Below are 19235 nucleotides of genomic sequence, written 5' to 3' on the forward strand. Positions count from 1 at the left end.
GGCGGCGGCGGCGGCGGGGATGCGCGCGGCGAGCCGCGGTCCTCGCGCCTGTGGGAGCCGGCGGGCCGCCGCGCCGCCGCAGCCATGACCGTGGAGTTCGAGGAGTGTATCAAGGACTCGCCGCGCTTCAGGTGCGCCTCCCCCGGGCACCGCGGAGCCGCCTTTGTGCCGGGCGCGGCGGCCGCAGAGCAGCCGGGGACAAAGCCCGCAGCGCGCCGCCCGCCCCGCCGCCCCGCCGCCCCCGGCCCGAGGGGCGGGAACAAAAGGTGCCTGGGCAGGAGCAGCCCCCGCCGTACCTTCGTCCTGGGCAGCCGCGGGCACGGCCGCCCGGACGGAGCGCCGCCCCCTGCCCGGTCCCGCCTGCAGGGCCGCTCGCGGGGCAGGGTCCGGGCCCCGGTGTGGGTGCGCTGGCGTCGGCCCCCGGCTCGGGGTCGCGGTGTCCATTGCCGCTCACGGCGGGACAGGCAGCCGGGGCCACGTTCGGGGACTGCGGACAGCTGCCCAGCAGGGGCTGAGAAGCAGCTTGAGGGACTTCAGGGGTCCGCAGGGCTGCGGGAGGACTAGGCCGGCCAGACTGGATGGGGCGGTCAGGTGGGAGGCGCTCGTTGTGCCCGCCGCCATCTACGTTTCAAGCTGTTCCTGAGCAGGCGTGCCCATCTGTGTGCACCACATGTTCTCCTGAACGTACACGCGTGTGCATTCTGCCTTTCTCATTGGGCAGGACTGAACCGGCAGTGGCGGGGCACCTCACCAGTGTGCACCTGTGTGAGCGTGTGACCTGGCCACAGTGGTCACATGTGAGCTCTGATCCCCTGCATACCTTCTGTGAGGTGCAAGCCTCCTGCCCCTACCTGTAGTCATGTGGGTGAGCATGTGCCACCCCTCGGGGCAGACGGGCACATGTGCACACCACATCCGCTCATCTGTGTTGCACTGTGCCCCTGCATGTGTGCGCATCTGATCCTGTGGAAGTGTGGGTGTCGGCCTCTGTGCACACATGCGCCTTTCACACGTATGTGCACGTGGGAGAGAAGGCCCCTGTGTGGGTGCCCCATGGGTCTCGGCACAGTGGATCCCTCGAGCCCGCCACCGCCTGGCGAAGGAGCCAGGGAGGCCTCAGGAGGTGGGGTGGGGACGCCTGGCCAGCCTGGCCCCGCCTGGCCCTGGCAGTGGAGGGACCAGTTGGGCCCAGGGTTTCTCTTCCTCTCCCAGCCTGTTTGGCCTGTGGGGCCTGCAGTGGGTGTGGCAGCCGCCTGGGCTCTTTCCGCAGGGAGGGGCTGCCCTGGGAAAGGCCTGGGTAAGCGGGGGTGGGGGTCCAAGGAGCAGCCCCACCCCAGGGAGGACACAGAATGGGCCTAGGACATCGGGGCCACTGGTCCTGCCTGCTGGGCTTTCTGGGTCTTGGGAACCGGGCGGCTGGATTGGAGGTTTGGGGCTCTGGTTTACCCAGGGGTTTCTGGGATGCCCCAAGAGCTGCCTGGAGTCCCTCTTATCTGCTGGCCCGTCGGGTGGCTCCTGACCTTTCCTGCCGCCTGCCTTCGGGCCAAGGCTGGGAGGGGCAGCAGGAGGATGTGGTCAGTGGAGTCAGAGTCCCGGCAGCCCCAGAACCGGGAAGGGGCTCCTGCCTGCCGGAGGGCCATGCGGCACCCACGCGATCGCCGTATGGGGTGGGGGTCCTGACCGGGCCCATCGGACAGCCCAGGGGGTGGGAGGCTGAAGGAGCCTGTGGAGGGGAGGGAAGTCGCCTGCCCTTGTCCTGTGCACCCCCTCCCTTGGGCAAACCGGCACGGCTTTGTGAAGGGTGGGAAGCACAGCCTGGAGGGTGGCCTATGCTTTTCCCTCCCTTACCTCCTGGTCCCCCAACAGTACAGGACAGAAGGGGAGGTAAGAGCTGAGAGCTGTGTGGTCCCCAGGCAGGGCTGGCTCTCAGGGCTGTGCCCAGCACCCCACTGTAACCCCAGGAACTCACTGGTCGACTCCCAGGTGTAGTCCCGCCCTTGGGGAAGGGAACAGTGCAGGGTTTCAGGGATGGGGCAGGTCCCCTGCTCTGGGACCCTTGGTGTGGGGGTAGGGCAACACAGCAGCCATTAGGGTCCCGGGTTTGCCTCTAGCTGAGTCCAGCACCGAGAGTACAGTTCTCCCAGGTGGGCTGGGCGGCCGGGCCCACTGTCACCTCCCTGCTCGGTCACCCTCGCCTTGCTGGGTGGAGAGCAGGCATCCTGCGCGTGCTCAGCTGGGACAGCCTGGCGAGCTCAGTGTCCAGCTTCTTGAGGACACCCCCACGTGACCTGGTGACCCTCCCTCTAGGACGAGGACACCCTGGCACCCCTCTCCCACTCCTCCCCACTTCTCTACTCTGCTGGGTGGGGCTGGACCCTAAGATCTGTCCCGGATCAGGGAGGGCTCTGGCTCCCAGAACTAGCATGGACCTTGCTGAGCCCCCAGCCCCCCTCGTCCCTGTCCCCAGGAGGCGGGGCGGCCCCAGCTGGCCAGCTGAGGGGAGTGGAGGGGGCAGCCGGCTCCAGGCCGCTGTCCCGATTTCCTGTTCCCCGAGGGGGGCTGGGGGCCGTCACGTGCCCGCTCCATCTGCTGCTCTCCCTTCCGGGGGTTCTGGTCCAGGCTTCTCCAGTGACGTCACACGTTAACCCTCCTGTCCCCGAGGCCGTGCCGTTGTCAGGATGCTGTGGTGGGGGCAGCCTCCTTGGCGACCCGAGCCTTTGGGATCTCAAAGCTGGTGGTGCCGGGGAGACCAGCTCCCTCTGCAGCTGGCCTGGGGTCTTGCTGCGGCCCCACTCAACCTCCTTGGCCCTCTGGGGCAGATCCTTTTGGCCAGGGGGCAGCGCTGGGGGCAGCTGGGGCTGAGGCCAGGCGGGGCGGAGCCTGTGCATAGCCCGCCTCGCGGGTCCTGGCAGCGCCGCCTCCACGTGGGGGTGCTGAGGGGTCCCTGCCTGCCCCCAAAGGGTCCCCGCCCCCCAGCTCGGCTTCTCCTGGTGCTGAGCCCCCAGGCCCCGTTGACGGCTGCCTCTGTGCAGGGCCACCATCGACGAGGTGGAGACAGATGTGGTTGAGATCGAGGCTAAGCTGGATAAGGTAGGCGGGTGGGCCTGGGCGGGGCGGGGTACACTCGGGGAGGCACACATGTGGGTGCGGCTGGGGTCTGCCCAGAGTCTCGGCTGCCAAGTGGGAGGACTGCGGTGGGTCCCCAAGGCCTCGGGGGTCCAGGCTGGACGCTGAGGGTGGGGCCGGCGGCAGCCCCATGCTCCCACCCTCCGCCCTGGGCCTGGCCCCCTCAGACCCCAGCCTGGGCTCCTCAGGCCCCGCAGGCAGAGGTGGTGTGTGCCCGGGGGCTGCTGGGCCCCGTTGGGGGTCCCCTCCTGGCGATGCAGGGGGCTGCACAGGGAAGCTGCCGCCTGCACCGTCCACCCGCCCGCCCGCAGCTGGTCAAGCTGTGCAGCGGCATGCTTGAGGCCGGCACGGCCTACGTTGCCGCCAACCGGCTCTTCGTGAGCGGCGTCCGCGACCTGTCACGGCAGTGCCAGGGCGACTCCGTCATCTCGGTGAGTGCAGCAGGGGCCGGGAGGGGGGGCGGAGGGCCGGGCCTGCCCATCTGGCTGTAGACCCTGACCCTGCTCTCCCCAGGAGTGTCTGCAGAGGTTTGGAGACAGCCTGCAGGAAATGGTGAACTACCACATGGTGAGAGCCCGGGGCGGGGGGCTGGGGGCTTCCGGGGCGGACCCCTCCACGTCCCAGGCAGCCCCTGCTTCTCCAGGCCCCGCCCCGCCTGGAACGGAGCTCCCGGCTGGCTCAGAGGGAGCTGAGCTGGCGGCTGTGGCCAGGGTGGGGAGGGCTTCGGTCTGGGGGTGACCGCCCAGCGTCTGAGTCAGTGGGTGGGGAGGGGTCAGATAACGGGGTCACTGGATCCTTGGACGTGGAAGAGGTGGGAACAAAGGGTTGCAAATAGTGGGGACCTGGGGGGTGGGGCAGAGGCCTTGGAGGTTTCTCTAGGGTCTCCCAGGAGGGTGGGGCACTCCGGCCAGGCCGACACTCAGCCCTGGGTGACTCTGGCCTCATTGCCATTCGGGCTGGGTGACCCTGCAGGACCCCCTCTTAGTACCAGCATACACACAGTGCGGGGCACGGCCTGGAGGCCAGACCCCCGGACTACACGGGGGTGCCCCCTTCCCACAGGGAGGTGCAGAAATAAGTTGGCCGAGGATGGCTTGTTCCCCCCATCACCTGCCTGGCCCGGCGGCCTCTCACAGGGCATCTGATCAGTGCCGGGGGACACCCTAACACTCCTGCACCCCTACCAGGCTCCCTGGGGGTGCTCCAGCTCTGACGTGAGCCCTTCCTAGTGCAGCCGTTGGGCTGGCCAGGCAGGGTGGCAGGCATGGGGGTGCTGCCATGGGCGTGGGGCCAGAGGGCCCTCTGACACTCGCCAGGTGGGGAGACTGCTGGGATCTGGCTGTGGCCTCTGGGCGCCCGCGGCGGCTCTGCCTGGGCCTGGCAGCACCCCTGCCTGCCAGGGTGGGTGGGGCTTTCCAGACCGCGTTCTCACCTGGGGGTGGGCACTGTCCTTTGGGGTCCTGTGGGGGCAACCCCCAGCACCCCCACCTCCCTCGCCTTGCAGATCTTGTTTGACCAGGCCCAGAGGTCCGTCCGGCAGCAGCTGCACAACTTCGTCAAAGAGTGAGCGCCCCCGGCCCCAGCCCCTGGCCTCCCTGGGCACCAGACTCCCCGGTGCCTGGGGACCCCAAGACCTCCCCAGGGCTGAGGTCATCCTGGCGAGACAGGGAGGCCTGTGGACCAGGCCAGTGCCAAGTGCCACCAGTGCTGGGGGCGGCACAGCCACGTGGTCGGAGCATCCCTGCGGAGGGGCTCGGGCTGGGGCCTCAGGGGCATCCAGAGTGGGTGTCCGCAAAGAGGGGCTCCTAGGCTGGAAGGGGCTGGGTTCGGGGGGACATAGCTGGGCCCAGAGGGCAGCAGGGCTGCCGGGATGCCCCAGGCAGACAGCAGGAGGGGACAGTGGTGGCTGAACGGGGCCGAGGGTGAGGGCTGGCCTGGGCGAAGGGTGGGCGAGGGCACTGCGCCGAGATGGGGATCCGGAGCCCAGCTCTGAGCCCCGCACCACCGCCGTGCGGGTCCCCAGGGACGTGCGGAAGTTCAAGGAGACCAAGAAGCAGTTTGACAAGGTACGGGAGGAGCTGGAGCTGTCCCTGATACGTAACGCCCAGGCCCCGCGGCACCGGCCCCACGAGGTGGAGGAGGCCACGGGCGCCCTCAGCCTCACCCGCAAGTGCTTCCGCCACCTGGCACTGGACTACGTCCTGCAGGTGAGGGCGGCCGTGGGGAGGAACCCTGAGACCCCCGATGCTGCGAGGCTGGGCAGGGGTTGGTGATGGCGGAGCCCCACGGCCAAGGCAGGAGGGAAGGGGCAGGGGCCTGTGGACAAGCCCAGCACATAATCTAGAGTGCAGACAGTTTTGGGGGGAGGGCTCGGCTGGTATTTGGGGTAGGAGTAAGAGTCTTGCTTTCCCTGTGTCGGGACACAGAGAGACTCAGGGAACCTGGGAGGATAGGGCCAGCACAAGTGCAGGGAGCTGAGGACGACCTGGGGGTTATAGGAAGCCACAAGCAGCCTGAAGGGACTCTGGGGCAAGCTATGGGCCATGACCCTTGACCCTGCCACTTGGCCCTGAATACCCACCCCTCCCGTTTGCTCCCTTCGCTGGCAGATCAACGTCCTCCAGGCTCGGAAGAAGTTTGAGATCTTAGATTCTGTGAGTGCCGTGGGCCTGGGACCTCTGCCAGGGGCCAGGGTGGTGCCCGTGAGAGCAGGCTTGTGCGAGTGCTCAGGAGGGCTGCGTGGCCTCACCTGTCCCCCACAGATGCTGTCCTTCATGCACGCTCAGCGCAGTTTTTTCCAGCAAGGCCACAGCCTCCTGCGTCAGTTGGACCCCTACATGGAGAAGCTGGCGGCCGAGGTGAGCTGAGGCCAGGGGCTGGAGCGGGGACATGGGGCGTGGGGGCCACCCCTCCACGAGCTGCCTGCCCCACAGCTGGACCAGCTGGTGATTGACTCCGCCGTGGAAAAGCGGGAAATGGAGCGCAGGCACGCCGCAGTGCAGCAGCGGGTGAGGTTGCAAGCCACGCCCTCGCCGTGCCCTAGGGGCGCTGCCCCTCCATGCACCCTGGCCGGCTGCCCACCCCTTCCTCCCAGGCCTTCCCAGCCCCCACCCCACTCCCCTCACTCCACCGGGCTGAGGGGAAGGTCTCCAGCCTTGGGGGCTTGAGGTGGCGAGCAGGAGGGGGCCCCAGCCCAGGTGGCAAATCTCCCCACCTTGCGGGGCCCTCGGGGGCCTCCCCTCTCTCTTGCCAGACAGCCACCCCTTTCCCCACCCAGGAGAGAGGTGGGTGCTGGGGACGGGCTATTTTGGGGAGTCCTGTGGGAATTGGGGTACGGCAGCGACTCACTGTCTCTCTCTCTCCTGTTCCCTCACCCTCTCACCCCCCCCCCCAGACGCTGCTACAGGTGAGGAGCGTCACGCTGGGGCTGGGGGTGCTGAGGATGGCGGGGGGGTGGGGGGCCCTGGGGCTCTGCCCTGTTCTACCCCACGGGGGATTCAGCACCACGGACACCTCCCACAGCCAGCAGCTCCCTGGGCCACCCCCAGGCCAGGTCCCTCGTGGGCACGAACGGCTGCAGCTGCCCAGCCCTCCCCCCCCCTCGGCCGGGGAGCAGGTGCGGCGGGGCCTCCCCCCAGGCTGTGAATGGGGTCCTGTCCCCGGCTCAGAGCAGGCCCAGCTGGTTACATGAATGGGAGACTGGGGCAGGGGCACCGCCTTCCCGATTCCAGAGCCTTGGGAGGCGGGAGCATGGACACCCAGCTGGGGGCCAGAGGGCCATACCCCCAGGAGTTTTGGGGCCCAGCTCAGGGGCTGGGCCACCTCCCGCCAGGGCCCCCCAGCCGTCTGCCCTGGGACCCAGGAGGGGCGGGGCAGCTAAGGGTGGGCCCCCCCAGGACTTCTCCTACGACGAGTCCAAGGCCGAGTTTGACGTGGACGCGCCCAGCGGCGTGGTGATGGAGGGCTACCTCTTCAAGAGGGCCAGCAACGCCTTTAAGACCTGGAACCGGTGAGGCCCGGCCGGCGGAGGGGGGAGGCTAGAGGGGCCGCTGGCTGACGCCCGCCCCCCCCTGCCAGGCGCTGGTTCTCGATCCAGAACAGCCAGCTGGTCTACCAGAAGAAGCTCAAGGTGTGTGGGGCCCCGTGGGCTGGGGCTGCCCTGGCGGGCCATGGGGTGGGCTGCTCGGCGGGGTCAGCTCTGAGCTGAGGACACTGATGGGTGCCACAGCCTGAACGGTCAGGGGTGAAAGAGTCGGAGACAGGACTGAGCTCTCTGCGGGCTCTACAGCCTGCAGCTGCGAGGCGGTCGGTGCCCGGACAGGGTGGGGTCAGGGCTGGGGTCAGCACTGAGGCCAGAGCCCGTGGTGTGACCGCCCCCAGGACGCGCTGACTGTGGTCGTGGACGACCTGCGTCTGTGCTCCGTGAAGCCGTGTGAGGACATCGAGAGGAGGTTCTGCTTCGAGGTCGTGTCTCCTACCAAGTGAGGAGGCCCGGCTGGGGCCAGGAAGGGGGAGCCCTTGTCCACCCGCCCGCCCACCCTGACAGCACCCCTCCCCAGGAGCTGCATGCTGCAGGCCGACTCGGAGAAGCTGCGGCAGGCCTGGGTGCAGGCCGTGCAAGCCAGCATTGCGTCTGCCTACCGGGAGAGCCCGGACAGCTGCTACAGCGAGGTGTGCCCCCCGTGCTGCTCACGTGTGTGCAGACCTGGGCTGTAGTCAGCATGCCCGTGTGAGCACATATTGTGTTCATGGATGCATGAGTGTGCACACATGAGCTGCTTGTGGCACGTGTGTGCATGTATGAGTGTGTCAGGTCTGCACATGTGCCACGTATATGCATGCCTGTGTGTGTGCATGTGCACGTGCAGACTTGTGCTGGAGAAGCCCTGGCCTGTGCCGCAGAGGACGGTGTCCAGTTGGAAACTTGCCTGGGAGCGGCGGGAGCCCCAGGGCTGAGGGTCTCTATCCCTCCAGAGGCTGGACCGCACTGCGTCCCCGTCCACAAGCAGCATTGACTCTGCCACTGACCTGCGGGAGCGCAGTGCCAAGGGGGAGAGCGTGCTGCAGCGTGTGCAGGGCGTGCCAGGCAACGGGCACTGCAGCGACTGTGGGCAGCCAGACCCCCGCTGGGCCAGCATCAACCTGGGCGTGCTGCTGTGCATCGAGTGCTCAGGCATCCACAGGTGGGCCGGGCGCAGGGGGGAGGCCGGCAGGTGGGGTGCAGAGCCATCAGCTGACCCTGTCTTTCCCGCCAGGAGCCTGGGGGTCCACTGCTCCAAGGTGCGCTCGCTGACACTGGACTCGTGGGAGCCAGAGCTGCTGAAGGTGGGCAAGGGGCCGGCCACGGCCGCTGAGCCCTCGGGGCTGGGCACGCACAGCCACCCACACGCCTGTCTCCCGCAGCTGATGTGTGAGCTGGGCAACAGCGCCGTGAACCGGATCTACGAGGCCCGGTGCGATGGCCCGAGTGGCAGGAAGCCCACAGCCAGCAGCCCCAGGTAAGGCAGGCGCAGCGGGCTGTGGGGGGCCCGGCCAGCAGGTCCCGCCTCACGCTTGCCCCTGGCCCAGGCAGGACAAGGAGGCCTGGATCAAGGACAAGTACGTGGAGAAGAAGTTCCTGCAGAAGACGCCCGCAGCCCCGAGCCCGGCTGGCAGGGAAGGAGTGCCCCGGCGCGGGCAGGCACGGAAGTGCCCGCGTCACCCCGGCTCCCCACGGGCACCCCCTGCCCGCCGAAAGGTCCGGCTGGAGCCCGCCCTGCCCTCCGTGGCGGCCCTGTCCTCAGGTCCGTTTGGGGGAGGGCTGCCTCCCAGGGCACGGTCTTCAGCCCCCACGTCGGGCCCGCAGCCTCAGTTTCCCCATCGGAACGCGTGGCCCTGCTCCCCTGCAGCCGGTACCCTAGAGCGCAGGTTCCGCCGTGATTCACTTTTCTGCCCGGACGAGCTGGACTCCCTGTTCTCCTACTTCGATGCGGGGGCTACAGGAGCTGCGGGGGCAGGCCCACGCAGTGAGTACTGGGAGGACCCTGCTGCCCGCCCCAGGCTCGGTGCTGAGGGGACAGGAGCGCCTGGCAGGAGGGTGTGGACTGGAGGCCAGTCATGGGCGGGGCCAGTGGGACCACTGACTGGGAGGCTGAGGCCATGGCCAAGAGTGAGGTGGGCATGTGTGTGAGTGTGCGTGTGTGTGCTTAGGTGTTGTATACGTGTGAGTGGTTGTGTGCACTGAAATGTGTAATGCACCTGTGGTGCGAGGTGCCCATCCAGGTGTATGTACTTGTGCATATGTGTACACATGTGGGGATATATGTGTATATGAGCCGTGAGCGTGTTATGAGGCCCACGTGCATGAGCTGGAGCCGGCTCATGGAGACAGCTCACTGGGCAGCATGCCCTGGGGCCCTGGGCAGCATGGCAGAAGCTTGTGGAGGACACGGGGCTGGAGGTGGCAGGGCTGATGGGGGTGACACGGGAGTGGCACGGGGGCACTGCTGCCCTTCCCTGAACCCAGGGCTCCTGGCACCAGGCTGGTGGGTGAGGGGAGCGGGGACGGAGAGTTGGCCTCCCGGGCTGCTAGGCCCTGTTTCCAGGGCTGGGGAGACCCCAACACCACCCTGCTGTGGCAGGGGACTGGCTAGGCTACTCCTGAGGGCCAGCTCCACCTGAGACCCTGCTGTGTGTGCCCTGTCCTGAGCCCTGAGTGGTAACTTGCTTTCGTCCCCCCGAACCTGAGCGAGCTGTGCCCTAGCGCCAGCTGATCTTGGGAGTGGGAGCCGGGGTAACCTTGCCCCCAAGTCCCTGGAAGGAACCCCTGCCTCTGCCTGATGCCTCTGCAGGTTTGAGCAGCGACAGTGGCCTGGGTGGCAGCTCGGATGGCAGCTCGGATGTCCTGGCCTTCGGGGCCAGCTCCCTGGTGGACAGCGTCACTGAGGAGGGTAGGTGTGTCCCCCCATCTTTAGTGCCTCCGCCCCCGGGGGCCAGGCTGCCCCTGACCACTCTTTCCTGCAGAGGGGGCCGAGTCGGAGGAGTCCAGCGGAGAGGCCGAAGGAGACACGGAGGGGTGGCACCTGGCCGACGTGCGCGCGCTGCACCCGGGGCTCCTGGCACACCAGGCTGCCCTCACTCGCGACCTCCCTGCGCTGGCCGCGGCTCTGGCTCACGGGGCTGAGGTCAACTGGGCTGATGCGGAGGACGAGGGCAAGACCCCGCTGGTCCAGGCCGTGCTGGGGGTGAGCGCGGGCGGGGGCCGCGGGGTGGCGTTCCGTCCAGGCGCTGCCTTGGGGGCGACTTTGTCCTCCCTCTGAGACTCCCGCCCCGCCCCAGGGCTCCTTGGTTGTCTGTGAGTTTCTTCTGCAAAACGGAGCCGACGTGAACCAAAGAGACAGCCGGGGGCGGGCGCCCCTGCACCATGCCACGCTCCTGGGCCACACGGGGTGAGTGCACGACCCGCAACGTCCCCACAGCGCCCCGCCCCCGCATCCTGTCCAGGTCCCCGCCCCGCCCCAACGCCGCCCTCTGCCCACAGCCAGGTGTGCCTGTTCCTGAAGCGCGGGGCCGACCAGCACGCGCTGGACCGCGAGCACCGAGACCCGCTCAGCATCGCCGTTCAGGTGGCCAACGCCGACATCGTCACCCTGTGAGGGCGCGTGGGGCGGAGGCGGGGGGAGCCAGGGTGGAGCGCGGGGCCGTGCGGGGCGGGACTGCGTCCCTGCCAGGGCCCCTTGCGGAGCACGCGCCTCCCACTCTCTGCCCCCCCCAGGCTCCGTCTGGCGCGCATGGCGGAGGAGATGCGTGAGACTGAGGCGCCCCCGGGCCAGCCCGCGCCTCTGGCGGGCAGCAGCCCCACCGAGCTCCAGTACCGCAGGTGCATCCAGGAGTTCATCAGTCTCCACCTGGAGGAGACCTAGGGCCCCACCCTGCGCCTCGACAGGCTGCCCCGTCGCCCTCGGGCCTTTCTCTGCCCCCCCTCCTCGGAGCCCTGCGGCCTTCTCAAGCCCTGCGGCGCTGCTGCCCCTCCCCCAACCCCTGCCCCGTAGCCCTGCTGTCTTCAGGGGGTCCAGGCGTCCCCCTGGCCAGGTGGCCCACTTCACAAAGCACTCTCAGACCGTGCGGCCTCGCGCCCCACTTTTACTGCCCCAGACACACTGACCTGCTCCAGGGTCCCTCCCATACACCCCCATAGCCGCTCCTCTGGGCCCCAGGGCCGGTGCAGGCCACCAGCTCCTCACCAGGGCAGGTGGGGCGCCGTGCAGGGAACCCACCCCGTGTACCTCACTCAGTGACCCCAGCGTCCAGGCCGGGCTCTGCCGGTGCAGGGCAGGTGCCGGACGCGGGCGTCCATGCAGGCCCCAGACACAGCTGTCTGCTCCTCAGCCCCGAGCCCGGGTGTAAAGCCACTCAGGCACTTGTGCCCACGTTGCTGTTCTCTGCTACCCACTCAGTGGACCAGGCGACCTCGTTCGGACTTGGTTTTGCGACTTTTCTCTATGGACTCTTCAGGAAGGGGCTGAGCCCTGGGAAACGGTCCAAGGATCCTCAGCTGCCTCTGCAGGCTCCACCGATGCTTCCTGCAGCCCCCTTTTCTCAAGGCAGCCCCCAGGGTGGAGGCTGGGTCCCCACCCCCCCTGCAGGCACTGGGTCAGGCCAAGGCCACGAGCAGCTCTGTGGTCAGCAGCGTGGGTGCTCACAGGGAAACCCCAACTCTCTCACCCACTGGCTGTGAACTCTAAAGAGCACGATTAACTCCTTTCTCTCTCCCTGCTTGAGCTCTACCCACTGCGCCTCGGCCTGCGGGCTCTTCCCTCCCCCAGGTCAGGCACCGTCAATAAAAGTCTGCCGCGCACGCCTCTTTCTGGTCTCGCAGCTGGGCGGCCTCTCCGGGCTCCATCCCTCCCGTCCCATCCCCTGCTGGCATCCCCAGGGCCAGCGCCCCTTCCCCAAAGGGATGCTTGGGGGTTCTTTGGATGAAAACTGTCTCCTGGGCCCCTCCAGGTGGAGCAGATGCTGAACGGTGAGGGCAGTCTGGAGCTGGTCCTGCTCCCAGCGCATCCCCTGACCCAGCCTGGCCTCCTCCGGCCTCACTGGTCTGCCCCAAGGCAGGGTCAGTGCAGGCCCGAGGCCTTAAGCTTAACCAGAGACAGGCTGGTACAGGCACGCACACCGGCTGCCAGGTTGGGGCGCTGATTTTTTTTACATCACTGGCCAAGGCCACAGGCTTCGACCTGGCTGACCTCTGTCCTGCCTGCCCAGAGTCTGTCCCTGAGTACGTGGACACAGGGCTCCCCACAGGCATAGACAGATGTGTGGACACAGTGAGACAAGCAGAAGCACAGGGACACACCTGTGTATGAAAACACCTGACACTGTCCCCCACCCCTTCTGCTCCAACCCACCATGCACAGAAAACACACGACTGTGCCCACAACAGGGGGTTACAGAGGAGTGGACCCTCCCTTCCTAGCCTGGAGGCTTCTGGAGACTGGTACCCAGCAACAGATCCGGGGCTGGGAGGCAGCTGGGCCAGCGAGGGGCCCTGATGGACAGGGTGTTGCTGCCCAGTGGACGGTGCTGCCCTTGCTTGGCACCCCTGGGCTCCACTTGCATGGTGTGGCAGGAGAGACAGTTGCTGCAGCACCAGAGGCCAGCAAAGTGGCCGGGCAGCTCGGTTGAGCAGTTGTAGGTGAGGGTGCCTGGGCTGGGGCGGGGTGCTGCTATAACTTTTTTTTTTTTTTCCACATGGGCAGGCACCGGGAATCAAACCCAGGTCCTCAGGCATGGCAGGCAAGCACTCTTGCCTGCTGAGCCACCGTGGCCCTGCTGTAACTTTTTAGCAGATGCTCCTGCTGGGCCTCCAGCCTCAGACTGAGTGCTGGCCCCCCGCGGGGAGGCCCTGTACCTGTGGAGCCCGGGACAGCCAAGCAGCAGGGCGAGGGCTGTGACATCAGGCAGCAGCTCCAGGACTGAGAGGACGGACGAGCCAAACCACAGGCTGCAGAGGCTGCCTGTGGCCAAGAGCAGCTGCAGCATCTGCAGGCGGGGGGCATGAAGGGGCACCGGGACCCTTGCCCTGCGGCCCGGCTGACTGAGTACAGCGGTGTCTCGTCTACCGCGCCATAGCTGAGCTCCTGGTAGATGTTCACTTTGGCAATGTTGCTCCTGGAGCAGGGAGAGACGTGGAGGGGCTGAACTCCGACCTGCTTGGTGGGGGTGCCTCCCAGGGTGCACGACGGAGGGGTCACCCAAAGACGGGTGCAAACCAACCTTGGCCCCTTGCTGGGGCTCTGGCTTCCATTCCGGGGGTTCAGGTCCCCCAACATGGCCAGCATCCAGCACTGTGCCAAGAGGCTTGCTGTGGCTCCTGGCCCCTCCCCAGGTCTCCCGCGGCTGCCCTGGCCTAACTGGGCTCTGGGGTCAGTGAGGTGGGCCCGCTGCCCTGCGTCCCATGCACCTTTCGGGGCGCTCACAGCAGATCTGGGGGAAGGCTACCAGGAAATTCCTGCAGAGAGCTTGTAGGGAGACTCCCTTGGACAGACCCGCCTCAGAGCTGCGACCCCTGCCCCCTGGACCCCGGGTGCCACAGCAGGAGAGCTGATGAGTTTCCAGGTCCCAGTAGAAGCGATAGAAACAGTGGCCTGAGGGTGGGGGGCCGAGGTGAACCCTCAGGAGTGCACCAAAGGGTGGTGGCATGAGAGGATGGCCGTGCGGGGCGGCCACCAGGGCTGAGCCTCTGCGGCTGTCTGGCTTGGGGCAGGGGTGGGGGGACGGCCTGGCGGCAGCGGGACAAAATAGGCACTGCCGGAGCAGTCAGCCACCATCAGCTGTTGGAAGCAGGGCGGCAAGCAGGCCTGGGGGCCGGGCCGCGGGGCGCTGGGTCACCTCAAGGGCCTCCTCCCCCGGCCCCGCCCTGCCAAGGCCCCCGGCCCACCTCTCAGATGCCCACAGTGGCTGCGGCCCCGGGGCGGATGCTGAAGCCATGGTGCTCGGGCAGGGCGCGCGGTTGCGCTCGTGACCTTGATGCCCGCCCTGGCGGAGAGCGGGGGCAGGTGAGCGCACTGCTCGGCCCTGGGAACCAAACAGGTGTGGGGGGGGTCGGGGGCCCAGCTCCCGCCCCCACTGCCCCTCCTTGGGGCCAGCCCCCAGCAGGGGTGATTCCCGCCCGCTGTGCCGTCCAGAGGCCATTGAGGGTGTTGCAGCTGCTGTGGCGGAAAGGTCTCGAAGCTCCTGGGACGCAGGAGCGGCCACGCTCAGGCCAGCCGGCCCCCCAGCCCCCAACCCGCGGCGGCCTTGTCTCAGCGGGAGGCCCTCACCCCGCTCTGTCCACCGGGCCCTGCAGCCCTGGCCGCCGTAGTGGCAGGGGAAGACAAAGTGGCCGCATGTCCGGTGCCATCCTGGCGGGCATGGACAGTAAGGCCAGGACGTCCAGGCGGTAGAGGCAGCACCATGGCCGCCCACCGGCCCCCCGCCCCCCACCCTTCCCACTGCCCCTCCCCACCCCCGGCGGCCCACACAGGTCCGTCTCATGGGTACTGGACACGCCCAGCCCAAGCCCCACCCGGACCGGGCTGCCGGGGGCTCAGCCTCTACAGGTGGGTGGTTTGGCCCAGTGGGGGCTGGTGCAGGGGTGCAGGCGAAGGGGGCGGCGGCGCCGGGCTGCGTGCGCTCGCTGAGGTTGAACCAGAGCAGGGAGCAAAGGTTCTCCCAGGCAAACGCATCCAGCACCTCTAGGTGGCCACAGAGGGGTCTCGGCCTGGGGGCACGCTCCCCCCTCACTGGTCAGCTGGGGGCCCTGCTGGGAAGGGTTGCGCCGGGCCCCAGATGCTGCACCATCACGCAGCCTCAGTTTCCCCATGTGCCTGGCAGATGGCAGCCCCTTCCCTGGACGCTCAAAGGGCTTCCACATGTTGGGGGCCCCAGGGTGCTCAGCCTGGCCTGACCCTGGAGACTGCCCCACCCCTGCCCTGCCTCTGCTCTGGCTGCTTCCAGGCTTGGGGTGTCTCAGCTGCCTCAGGAAAAGGCCCCCACCTTCTCTCCCCCCCAGGGCTCCCCAGCTCAGGCAGCAGCAACCACACCAAGCCCCACCTGAAACACCCGCCATCCCGTGTCATGGGCAGAGGAGTGAGGGGTCCAGGGGGAGCCCAGGGAGGCGGCCCCTTCACACCGGGTCTGCCCCCTCCAGCCGCTTTCGGCCTTGCCATCCTGCCCATTGGCCCCCCACCTGCCCTTCTCACCGCTGCGGGTTCGTGTCGCACAGCGTGATGGCCGGAAGAGCTGGCGCTCCAAGTGCACAGACCTGGTCACAGGGCGGGCAGGTGGGCGGGCCTGGACTCTGCGCAGCTGGCAGCACAGTGCACCCAGTGCACCAAGCATGGTGGCCGGCGTGATGCAGCTGCGCCCGGGACAGGCAAGGTGGGTGGTGCCATGGATGGTGGTGTGGGTGCAGGAGGACAGCAGCTCGCAGAAGGAGCTGGGCAGCTCCACCAGCCCGTCCTCGGGGGGCGGCCACGCCGCTGGTACTGTGCTGGGTCCAGCCTGGGTGCACAGGCAGCCTCAGCAGGGCCCCCCCTGCAGCCCCCAGGCTCCTACCCCGAGACCCCTGACACAGTTGTGGCCCAGTGCTCTCTCCCCGTGGGAAAGGCCCCACCAGGGGAGGACGTGCGGGGGCCCATAGTGTCCTGTCAGAGCCCAGCGGGGGTCGTGGGAGGCCGCAGGGGACACGGCGTCCAGGCCCCACCTGGCTCTGTTGGCAGCGCGGGGCCCAGGGGCTGGAAGGTTCTCCTCCGCCTCCCTTCCTGGCCCCCCCACCGCCCCAGAGCAGGAGACGCAGGCAGGGGAGGGCTGGGCAGGGCAGGTGACCTGGGCCGGGCGGACCTGCCTGGGGCAGGGGTATCTGTGCTGGCTGCAAGGCTGTGGGGGCCTGGGGGGAGACCCCTCTCTCCCAGCTGCGACCCCCTCCACCCAGCCCGGTGGGCAGCGTCTCCCGGCCTTGCCTGTCCAGAACTGACAGCCGGCCTGGGCCCATGGTCAGGTCTGAGCTCCGCTCACCGCTGTAGGCTGAGGCTGGGGCCTTGGCCACTGAACTGGGAGAACGTTTCAGGGATCTGGGGCTTTAGGGCAAGGTGGGCTGGCCCTGGGGGTCCTCAGGGAAGGGGTCCACCTGGCACCCCCACACTGCCCTGGAGGCTCCAGCTTCCCCTGGCCAGCTGAGCCCTTCCTTGTACAGCTGGGGCATGGACGGGGCTGGCCACCGCAGGGCCCTGACCACACCTGCCACAGACTCACTCCGAGTCCGTCTGCCTGCTTCTTGAGGACTCTTGCGCTTCCCCATCTTGGTCAGGTTCGCCCAAACCTTCCTGCAGCTGGGCACAGCCTGCTGGGTTCCTGGGTGGCCCCCAGGGTGGGGACTGGGGAGGCACCTGCGCGTCTCACGCGACACGTGCCCTGTTGTGTGTGCCCGAGCAGGCTGAGCACACGCACTCTGGGAACGTGCATGTTGGTGCCCGCATCGAGGGGTGGCAGGGGGCCCTGGAGCTCCCCCGTGCAGAGCAGCGCACCTGGGAGCTGCGCCGGCCCTGGGATCTGCCCACGGGACCCACAGAACCTGGAGCTGGGCCTGAACCTGCACCCCCAGGTGGGCGGGGGGCAAAGGAGACCCCTTGCTCTGGGTCCAGCTTGCCTTTGCCCTCCGCCTACACGCGTGGCCCAGCCAGCCCCCTGCACAGCCGGGGCTGCTGGGGGCTCTCGGGGGCCAGCTGGAGCCAGCAGGGCTCCCTCCACTGGGGAGGAAAGCGGAGGCTCCCAGGTGTAGGCGGACACGCAAGCTGCCCCCTGACACGCCCCTTCACCTGCACCAGGGGTGCGCACAGAGCAGGCCCTGGGGCTGCAAGGCCAAGGAAGGTACACTGCAACCTGCAGGGAATGGGACCCCATCTGCTCGCCAGCTCCGTGCACCAGTGGCCTGCAGGCCCCTGCAGGTCTCATGTGACCCCCGGCCCTCACCTCTGCCTCTCTGCACCCCGGGGCCTGGCATCGGGAGGAGCCCCCATCAGGCACCCCCTCACCAGTACCTTGAGGCTGAGGCCTCTGCAGGCAGGTGCCTCCACTCCCCTGTCAGGGATGGCGGTGGCTGTGAGTCGGGTGACGACAAACAGGCTGTGGCCTGAGGACAGCTGGACAGCCTTCTGTTTATAGCAGGCCGGGAGGGGTTGGGCCCAGCCGCCAGGGCAGCCGCAGGACCCTCTGGGCCAGGAAAGGGCGACCTCGGGGCCCTCTGGGGGCAAGCACGCAGGGTCCCTCGGTCCCCAGGTGGGCCTGCCCTGTGGGCTAGGTCTGGGACTCTGACCCTGGCCGCAGGTGGGGGAATTAATAACTGGGGGTGGAGAGGAGCCGTCTGGGCTGGCCTGAGCCCCCCAGATGCCTCCCTCCTGAGCTCCTGGCTGCCTGCCCTCCACCACCCACCTGGGAGCCTGCGGTAGCAGGGACGTGGGGGTGTGTCTGGGGCCCGTCTGCTCCAGAAACCGGTGCTGAGGGACCAGCCACCTGGCTGCGGGAGGGACACTAACCGCCCGGCTGTGAGCCCGAGCGAGGTGGCCCCTGCCACAGGCACATAGCTTGGTCTCCTGGTGGGGGCCACTCCTGTCACCAGCCATGCCACATGCAAGACCACAGACTGGACACTACAACTACCTGCCAAGTCTGCACACCACACACCAGGAACACATCCCAAGTCCACACACTACACGCTAAGAACCCTTTAAGTCCACAACCACATGCTAAGAACACACTAGGTCCACAAGCACATGCTGAGAACACAATAAGTCCACACCACAGACTAAAAACATTCTAAGTCCACACTCCACACACCAGGAACACTCTAGGCCCATACACCCATTCATGCTACACATGCTAAGACTGAACACGCTGAGATGCCACACTGCACTCTAAGGCCATAGCCTGCATGCAGCGTCCAGGCCCAGACTCCGCAGCCAGCCGGATACTGAAGGCAGGATGACACCATCCTGTCCCCCTGGACAATTTGACCCGTCCTCACGATGGCCTGGAGGCCTCACTGCCCTAGACTTGGGTGGGCTCAGGCCTGCTGCCCCTCTGCAGGGCAGGCTCTGGTTCTCAGCTCCCCCCACCGCCCCAATCCCCAGGCCCCATGGCTTTGGGGGATGCCCTGTGAGGCCATGAGAGGAGTCGAGCTTGGGAAGGAGCAGGGTCCGGGCCTCTCCTGGGCCTGGTGTGAATCACAGTCCTGTCACTCATCAGCTGTGTGGCCTCACCCATATTACTCAACCTCTCTGACCCCATTTCCTCAATACCAATGGGGCAGCAGGGCTTCTTCACACACAAGGCCCAGCTGATGCCCGCGGGCCAGTGCAGGACCCCCGAGACCCCGGGGCCTGCCCAGCACGCACTCCTGGGCTTCCTTTAGGAAGGGGTGGGTGGGTGGGGCCCACAGGGATACCCAGGGCAGGGTGGATGCCAGCCAGGAAGAAGCACCGCGGCTCTCTGGGAAATCAGTCTTGGGCTCCTGGGGTTGTGCAAGGGCTGCCTCTCCAGCTGGGGTGGCAGGTGGGTCCGGCCTGGCACGAGTGGCTGCAGGAAGCAGAGGGCACGGCCCAGAAGAGGCCTCAAGGAACTGCCCAGGCACAGAGCACAGGACCAGGGGCTGGAAGGTTCTCCTCTGCCTCCCTTCCTGGCCCCCCCACCACCCCAGAGCAGGAGATGCAGGCAGGGGAGGGTGGGAGCCAGTGAGAGAAGGGACTGCGGACGCCCCCCAGGAAGGAGGGCTGGACCCCCTGCCGGCACAGACCCGTGCACGTCCCCCATCAGCTGGGGTGGGATGGGGTGCTGGGGGAGCTTCCTCCCGGGTCAGGCCCATTCCCCAGGGGTGGCGTGCACTCAGGAGCAGCTCAGCATGGCCCTCGGCTCTAGCGGAGTGGGCAGGCCAGGGCCCCTACGTCCCGGCTGGCAGGGTGTGCCTCGGCGCCTGGCCCGTCTGCACTGGCCGCGGGTCGGGCTGGGACTCAGTGCCCACAGATGGGCTCTTGCAACTGCCAGGGTCTGGCTGTCCCCGAGGCCCCAGCTGCCGGCACGAGGGCTGCAGGCAGGGC

General features: G+C 67.8%; 1 protein-coding gene across 1 annotated transcript; it reads left to right on the forward strand.

Moving 5' to 3' along the window:
• Positions 1-24: 24 nt before the first annotated feature.
• ACAP3 (ArfGAP with coiled-coil, ankyrin repeat and PH domains 3) lies at positions 25-11962 on the forward strand. Its single transcript, XM_077151625.1, has 24 exons — positions 25-131; positions 3033-3090; positions 3438-3557; positions 3640-3693; positions 4631-4689; positions 5150-5333; positions 5736-5780; positions 5889-5984; positions 6060-6134; positions 6521-6532; positions 7023-7135; positions 7204-7255; positions 7507-7607; positions 7686-7797; positions 8101-8309; positions 8382-8451; positions 8530-8624; positions 8695-8909; positions 9015-9131; positions 9957-10055; positions 10129-10349; positions 10444-10553; positions 10646-10756; positions 10880-11962. The coding sequence occupies exons 1-24, from the start codon at positions 85-87 to the stop codon at positions 11025-11027; spliced, it is 2523 nt and encodes an 840-aa protein (XP_077007740.1). The 5' UTR covers positions 25-84; the 3' UTR covers positions 11028-11962.
• The last annotated feature ends 7273 nt before the right edge of the window (positions 11963-19235 follow it).

Source organism: Tamandua tetradactyla, chromosome 2 (assembly GCF_023851605.1).
Source record: "Tamandua tetradactyla isolate mTamTet1 chromosome 2, mTamTet1.pri, whole genome shotgun sequence".
NCBI classification, from domain to species: domain Eukaryota; kingdom Metazoa; phylum Chordata; class Mammalia; order Pilosa; family Myrmecophagidae; genus Tamandua; species Tamandua tetradactyla.

Bases quoted from the DNA above. Each gene is read 5' to 3' on its own strand.
- ACAP3 (XM_077151625.1), top strand. From the start codon at position 85: ATGACCGTGGAGTTCGAGGAGTGTATCAAGGACTCGCCGCGCTTCAG. The intron at 8,625-8,694 runs GTAAGGCAGGCG...CCCCTGGCCCAG, and splicing joins CCCACAGCCAGCAGCCCCAG to GCAGGACAAGGAGGCCTGGA. The intron at 10,554-10,645 runs GTGAGTGCACGA...CTCTGCCCACAG, and splicing joins ACGCTCCTGGGCCACACGGG to CCAGGTGTGCCTGTTCCTGA.